At 38.5% G+C, this 6,925-nt stretch overlaps 1 protein-coding gene across 2 annotated transcripts; it reads right to left on the bottom strand.

Annotated features, from left to right (window-relative positions):
- Nucleotides 1-1,527: 1,527 nt before the first annotated feature.
- On the bottom strand, nt 1,528-6,479 carry SRSF5 (serine and arginine rich splicing factor 5). 2 transcript variants are annotated; one of them, XM_012549144.3, is made up of 8 exons: nt 6,317-6,479; nt 5,287-5,431; nt 4,892-4,962; nt 4,160-4,258; nt 4,002-4,071; nt 2,729-2,802; nt 2,481-2,591; nt 1,528-2,367 (listed from the first exon to the last, which is right to left on the bottom strand). In XM_012549144.3, the coding sequence occupies exons 2-8, from the start codon at nt 5,410-5,412 to the stop codon at nt 2,121-2,123; spliced, it is 798 nt and encodes a 265-aa protein (XP_012404598.1). In that variant the 5' UTR covers nt 5,413-5,431; nt 6,317-6,479; the 3' UTR covers nt 1,528-2,120. The 2 variants fall into 2 exon arrangements, with proteins under 2 accessions (XP_012404598.1, XP_003756430.1); XM_003756382.3 differs by having other exon boundaries at nt 1,528-2,370; nt 6,317-6,475.
- Between the last annotated feature and the right edge of the window lie 446 nt (nt 6,480-6,925).

Below are 6,925 nucleotides of genomic sequence, written 5' to 3'. Positions count from 1 at the left end.
TTAACATTCGACTATCAAACTTATGGGGAATATAAAGGTATATCCTAGAGATATCAACGCAAATGCAAAAAGTTTTATTGCTAACAAGGTAAAATTAAAAAAAAAAAAAAAAAAGGCTCTAAAACTTTTTAAGTATCTGCTTAACTTGATCTCAAATTACCATCATTTGAATATGTGACATTACACAGAAGTTTTACACAAAGAAGCTTTACGTGTTCATACAACTAAGTTGGTCCAGATAGAGAAGCAAATATAATCCTATGGCTTGGACTAATCAAGATGACAAAACTAAAATGTCTCACTCCTATCAATCTAGCTTATTTTAAAGCTAGTGTGCTGGGGATTGTATGTCCCATTTTCCTTCAAGGGGTTATACATTCATTCCAAGGCTCAATATAGAACCCATTTAAGTCAGCAAACAAAAGAGCTTTTGAAAATAATCACTAATATCAGAGAAAGCTTCACAGCTACCATCTAAATAAACTATTGGTAGCATAACATTCTCTTAATGACAGGCACATAAGTAGTAGGTAGCTTAGGAAACTATCAAGCTGTGTACCACCTACCTCAATACCTTGGCTCCTTTCAAATGTTTCCTATAAGGAACCTCAAATGCCCTTTAGTGTAATTTATTTCCCACTTCTTCAATTTAAGTTGAGGAAGCATTTCCACATTTTAAACGTTTGCCAAGTACCTTGGAAAATTATGTACTTATTTAACACATTCTACTGTAGCATCTTTTTACCAGTTTCCCTTTCCCTCCCTTCTTACTGTGAGTAGAATTGTTACTGGGTTCTAGAAACTACCTCTAAATTTTCAAAATTAAAAAAAGTTAAAAACCATTGAACACTATTATCATCTAATATAAATACTATGACTTTATACTAAATTCAATTGGGTCTAGGTTTTTATTGGTATGAGGATTCCCGCCCCCCCCCCACTTGGAATCTTTACAAACTGTTAAGTCATTAGAGTTGATAGACAATAATTATCTAATTTAGCATGGTTCAGTATGATTAATCTGATCTTCCGAGGACTTGTTATGGGCCAGAAGAAACAAGGCCCACTGATAGTGGGGCACTTGATAGAAGTACAACTGATAGAAACAATGCTTGTGTTCACACCTTTAGAGAGCTCATATAATCAATTAGTATTTAAGTACTCATTAGGGTTCACAAGTATGGGAGATTCACAAAATTAACTTTGTGAATTCACACCTCCCTTAATCCCTTCCTTGGAGGGGAGAAGTCAACCTTTGGGAGATGATATATAAGTGGACAGAGGCTTTTCCACTGAGGGGCCTGTTAGTCCCATGTGTTCAGGGCCCCAATCCCCCTTCCCCCCTTTATCTTTCTTAAATGGGTTAAGAGCTAAGAAATGAAATTTATCAATTGTACCCCTTAAGATTCTGATTCAAGAACTCTTCTCCCCCAAAATGAATTGAGTGCCAAACTCAAGGCTCAGAAAAAAATCAAGTTTGAATATTAACAGAGAAGGTCTTTAGAAGTCTCAATCAAATGAACCAGACAATTTTTACAAATTTTATTACCAACAGTAACAGCAACTTTAATGTGCTGTCTTTTATAGTGAAAGGGTGGGTGGGAACATATTCTTGTTCCCCACACAAAAGGGGGGGGGGGGGGGAGAAAAAAAAAAAAAACACAACACCCAAAACCCACTTAAAATAAGCTTTATATACAGCAGATGTAGAGCTTTTTAAGTGTCCAAAGCCATTAGTTTAATTATAAAGGCATTAAACTAATTTCTGAATTGCCACTCACATATTCCAGTAAACTAGGAACTAAAACGTTCAAATTATTTCTTTAGTACAAAAAAATGAAAGTTGCTCTAGTTATAAAAGAGCAGTCAATATACATAACTATACACTTCAGACATTCACAAAAATGTGAGCAGAGAAGGCTTATCAAAAGACATTTAATACAATTAGTTTTCAACAACCCCTGGTGGTCCACATCTACAAAGATTTCCAGCCCACCCCCTCCAATCCCCCCCTCCCCCCAGAAAAGCACATACTTACCAGAATTTTTAGCAAGTATGGTTTGACTTTTTTGTCTTTTTTTGTTTTTTTAAAAAAGTCCCCAGGGCAAGTTATTTACAGTTCAATTGCCACTGTCAACAGATCTAGACCTAGATCTGGATCTCTGGCGATCCACAGATGCTGGAGATTTAGATCTACTTGAAGAGCCACGTTTCTGACTCTTCTCAGGCATAGGTGACCTACTAACAGATCGGGATTTGCTATGGCTCCGGCTTCTGGACCTGCTGTAAGATTTTCGGCTACGAGACCGAGAACGGCTACGAGATCTAGAAGAGCTTCTAGTGCGGGAACGTGATCGGCTTCTCGACCTACTAATATTAAATAAAATAACTAGTTAGTAGGTATTAAGACCCCACCCCCACATATTTTTATCAAATTGCCTCAAAATAGCAGAAAATTAAAACATTTGGGAAAAAAATACCTGTGCCTTTTGCTGCCTTCAATCAGTTTAATTTTCCTTCCATTTATTTCTTTCCCAGAAAGTTTTTCAATAGCATTCTTTAAGTCACTGTAAGAGGCAAACTCAACCACCCTAGGAAGAAGGTTTATTGATTCTGTTAATCATCACAGAATATATACTTATGCGTTGTGCATTTGGTAAGATTTTTGTTAAAATCTGATTTACATTATTCACAAGCATACATTTTCAGTTTTAAAAGTTTTACCTACCCTTCATTTAATTTTGGTCTATGAGCATCTGCAAAGGTTACTTCCCCAGCTTGCCTCATGAAATCTTTGAGATCCTAACACAAGACAATTATGTTAAACGAAGAAAAACGAAAAGAATATAAACAGATAACATGGCATAAAACAAGACTACTGAAAGAGAAGATGTTAGATAAAGTACAAACATGGCATTTACCACACTTGTATTCTATCAGAATTCAAAATTATCTACATCAGGGCACGAAATAAGTGAAAATAGCATATTGCTTTACGCAAAATGCAAGGGGAAAATTCGGACTTTTAACGTTAAAGTATTAGTCTATACTGAGCTCAGCACAAAGAAATAAAAAAGAAAAAAAAAGTTAACAGTACATGTTTGTAAAGTAAAGACTGAGGTAGAGTAAGTCTTATATTTAAACAGAACATTTACAAGACACCAGTTATTTTGTGCCCCATATGTCATTAAAAACGTAGTTTACTTTACCTTTATTAACATTTCCCTAGGCTAGTCAAGCAGCAAACTGCATTAATCGCTCGGAGATACCGTCATGACATATGCCCGACTGGCTCTTCGCCACCCACTTGAAGGACACTACCCAATCGATGGAAGCCTTTAAATCGCACAGCCCTCCCTATTAGCAGACTACTGACGGATGCAGACATTTTCTACTCTTGTGAAGTTACCAAGGACCACTTTACTGCGATCAGGATTCCAACGACCACCTAATTTCGTATCTTTCAACTCTTTTCGACCAGGACCTCTTATTCGGAAGCGTTACAGGAGGACAGCTCTCAACTTAGGGATCAGATCTCGTTATCTCGGGGATCGCTGCAACCTGGCACTTTAAGGAAGTGCACCGATTACGTCTAGACCGGCAAACACAGATCTAGAGGTGGCCAACTGATCACTGTAGGAGCTGACTGGCAAAGTCAACCAGGCCCAACCAAGAGTGACCAAGACAGAACGATTAGGATAACCCACAGGCACTCCTCGTCATAAGGCCAACGACACAGATAGGCTGGCAAATAAAGGGTTTAATATTTGGTTAAAATTGATTTTAAAACAAGAAAAATCCTCAAAAACATTTACATTTGATCACTATCATTATTCTAGGCTTGAAATATCCCCCAATTATGTTAAATAGTTTAATGATATTATAGAAGTCCAGTTAAGTTCATATTTTAAGATAAAACTACTTTAGTAAAAGGTTTAATTATTAACTACCCATTAATTTTTAAAAATATTAAACAAGTTTTAAACCTTATTTCAACAAACCTGCCAGCTGACTCGAGAAGATAAATTCTCAACTATAAGACGATTTTCTGTTCGTACTGGTGGGGCATTTCTGAAAAAACAATTGTAATGGAAAATTTGTGGCTTTTAAGGGAATTCTTTTCATATTCTAGAAAACCTTTACTCAGGAAAACTCCTACCTCCTATCATTTCGAGGACGACGGCTACTAAAACGATCAGAATATCGCCCTCTTCCTCGTCCACCTCGAGATCGAGCTCTGGCATGTTCAATTGTAACCCTAGAATAAATAAAACATTTTAATAATGCTCACAACTTTACTCTTAAATTTTGATATATATATGTATATATGTATATATAATCATTTAATCCAGTACATGTTGATACTACTGATGTTATACCCTACTAAAAATTTAAGAGTTTCAATCATGGCCACAGAACTAGTTCTGGAATCAAACCAAGGCTTATCCATTTTGCAACATACCCCTGGGCTTTTATTTATGTTTAGTATGTAGATATTATGAATACATTTGTAAAATAATTAAATTATGACTTCTGTAAAAACGCATAGAAAATTAAGCTGTATTTAGTTCATTTGGCCACTGGAAAAAAAATTTCATTGGTGAGCCTTTAGGCTACCTTCTTTATAAACAACTCAAAAAATTTTTTTGAGTTATACCAATTTATGTTTTACCAAACTGCATTGCCTCATAAGAACATTATTTAAATTTGCCTTACATTAATTTAACAAAAACAAGTGTTAAATAATGTGATTTTACAGGGTCAGACTTAAATCTGAAGTTATTTTCCAGGTCAATTATGATCTAAACATTCCAATTTTACTTTAGGAGTCTAAGTAACAGTTGGGTGTTGAATCCAAATCCAGCTCTAATCTTTAAATAAAAAGTACTACCTCTCACTGCAGAGTTCCTTTCCATCAAGTTCATAAACAGCATCATCAGCATCTCTTGGGTCTTCAAATTCCTAAGAAATCAATTATTTTAGCTATTTAAACACTGATAAATGATCAAGATAACATGTAAAGTACCAGGCAATTTTACAACACTACCTAAATGTCAGTGAATTAAATCAACATGAATACCATCTAACATAATCCATCAAGGCCAATAGTAATTCAGCACTCTAATAAACTTTAAGTTTGCAATTTTTTAAAAATTATTTTTTAAGGCTGTATTAACTTTTTTTTGACATTAAATTTGCCTGGCTTCAGCAAAGTTATTTAGAATTAAAACAGTTTTTTTTTTTTTTTAAATTTACTAGAAAAGGTTTTTACTCAAGATAACCTACCACAAATCCAAAGCCTCTCTTCAGATCAATATCTCTTATCCGTCCATATCCTTTAAAGAATCTTTCTACATCTTTTTCGCGGGCCGCCGGATTTAGTCTTCCGATGAATACTCTACAGCCACTCATGGTGTCCCACTTTCTATTCCTTTTAGGAAGAAATGATACATTAGTTATAAAATTAAAAGCAACGTCATCCTAACCCAATGTATAAATGTCTAAGATTACTCGGGGTCTTCGCTAATCTACAAGCTAATCATGGTTTACCAGAAATAAGAAAAGGAAAAAACTCCCCTAGGAAGGATTTAGACTCCCTACCGCAGTCACTCTTCACTCCTGGACACTGCAGTAGCAGCCGCAACGCCCACTGAGGTCTCTGATTGCGCAGGCGCACCTCCCTTTCCCTTCCCTTCCCTCTGCCGCAGTTGGAAAGACCGAGAAGCGAAGGAGGAGCACAGGCTACCCCCTCCGCATTCTCGGGGCCAATCTCGAACAGCCGCGTGAGCTCTTCGGCTGCCAAAGCGTCACAGCCAAATGGAAGGCTCGAATCACGCGATGCTAGCGCGTGCGCAGTAAGCAAACAAATCCCTTAGAACCACAAAATGGCGTCTGGGCGGAGATGGGACCGGAGTTGCGCGCGCAAATTTCACTCCACCCTCCCCTCCCCCATTAACGTTACCAACTGACCCACCTAACGTTCAAGCGGCCTAGTGAACTAAAGGTCGTAAAAGTTTGTCTCCTAGGTCTTAACACTAAGACTCCTGCGTTAAGATAAAATGGGGGAAAAGACACAAAAATAACGGACACTTTCCCAATACCCCTTCAGCCCTCTGAAAATATTCGATAGACACTTCCGGGAGGCAATCCTTCGGTCCTTTCCAGGCCCGAAGGGCGAGAATGTACTATTTCTCGCAAGAAATACACAGGCTAGTCTCCCCCGTATCTTTCCTTAACTGTGACTAAGCGAAGACAGCTACCAGAGCAGCAACAATTCTAAAAGGCATTATTTTTCCTCAAAAAGCCGGTTGCTTACCAATCTAAACGGGCAGGCGATACAGCGTTAAACCCGCCGGAGATAGACAACGGAGCCCTCGAAAGTCCACCAGATCACCTAAGGTCGGCGAACAAGAACTTCCTCAGACAAAGTCCTCCCGCAACTGACGCACTTTACAACTCGGGCGTTCCACAAAATGGAAGGTGCTTAGGGGCGTCACTTCCGGTGCCGCCCCAGGGAAAGCACGTGACCGGGCTTGGGCATTCTTAGGCTAAGAAACTGGCGGAAAGGTAGGAGGCTCCTCCTCCTCTGTCTCAGAGACCTGGAGCTGCTCAGGGGCGGGGCCAAAAGACCCTCTTCCGTGGGGGAAAAAGGGAGGAAGTGGAAGGGCGGGCGTTGGCGGGTGTGGTTGTGACTGTTAGCTACAAGGTTAGGGAAGTGAGAAACTTCTGCCGTCCCTTTCTTGTAGCTGTTCAATTCTATAGTCTTGAAGCTGCGCTGGATTCTGCTTTCGCCCTGAGGATAGAGGCAAAAGCGGAACAACCCTCGTTGTGCCGAGAAGTTCAAATCTCAAAAAACGAGGCAGAAGTAGAGAAATTTAGAAGGAAGGGAGCTCAAACAATTTAGAAGTGGAAAGTGGAAGGCTGG

The sequence above is a fragment of the Sarcophilus harrisii genome, chromosome 2 (genome assembly GCF_902635505.1).
Source record: "Sarcophilus harrisii chromosome 2, mSarHar1.11, whole genome shotgun sequence".
Lineage (NCBI taxonomy): Eukaryota > Metazoa > Chordata > Mammalia > Dasyuromorphia > Dasyuridae > Sarcophilus > Sarcophilus harrisii.
This window is presented reverse-complemented; position numbering and strand designations above follow the sequence as displayed.

Bases quoted from the DNA above. Each gene is read 5' to 3' on its own strand.
- SRSF5 (XM_003756382.3), bottom strand. From the start codon at position 5,412: ATGAGTGGCTGTAGAGTATTCATCGGAAGACTAAATCCGGCGGCCCGC. The intron at 4,259-4,891 runs GTAGTACTTTTT...TATTTATTCTAG, and splicing joins AAGGAACTCTGCAGTGAGAG to GGTTACAATTGAACATGCCA. The intron at 2,803-4,001 runs GTTTGTTGAAAT...GTCTTGTGTTAG, and splicing joins CTTCTCGAGTCAGCTGGCAG to GATCTCAAAGATTTCATGAG.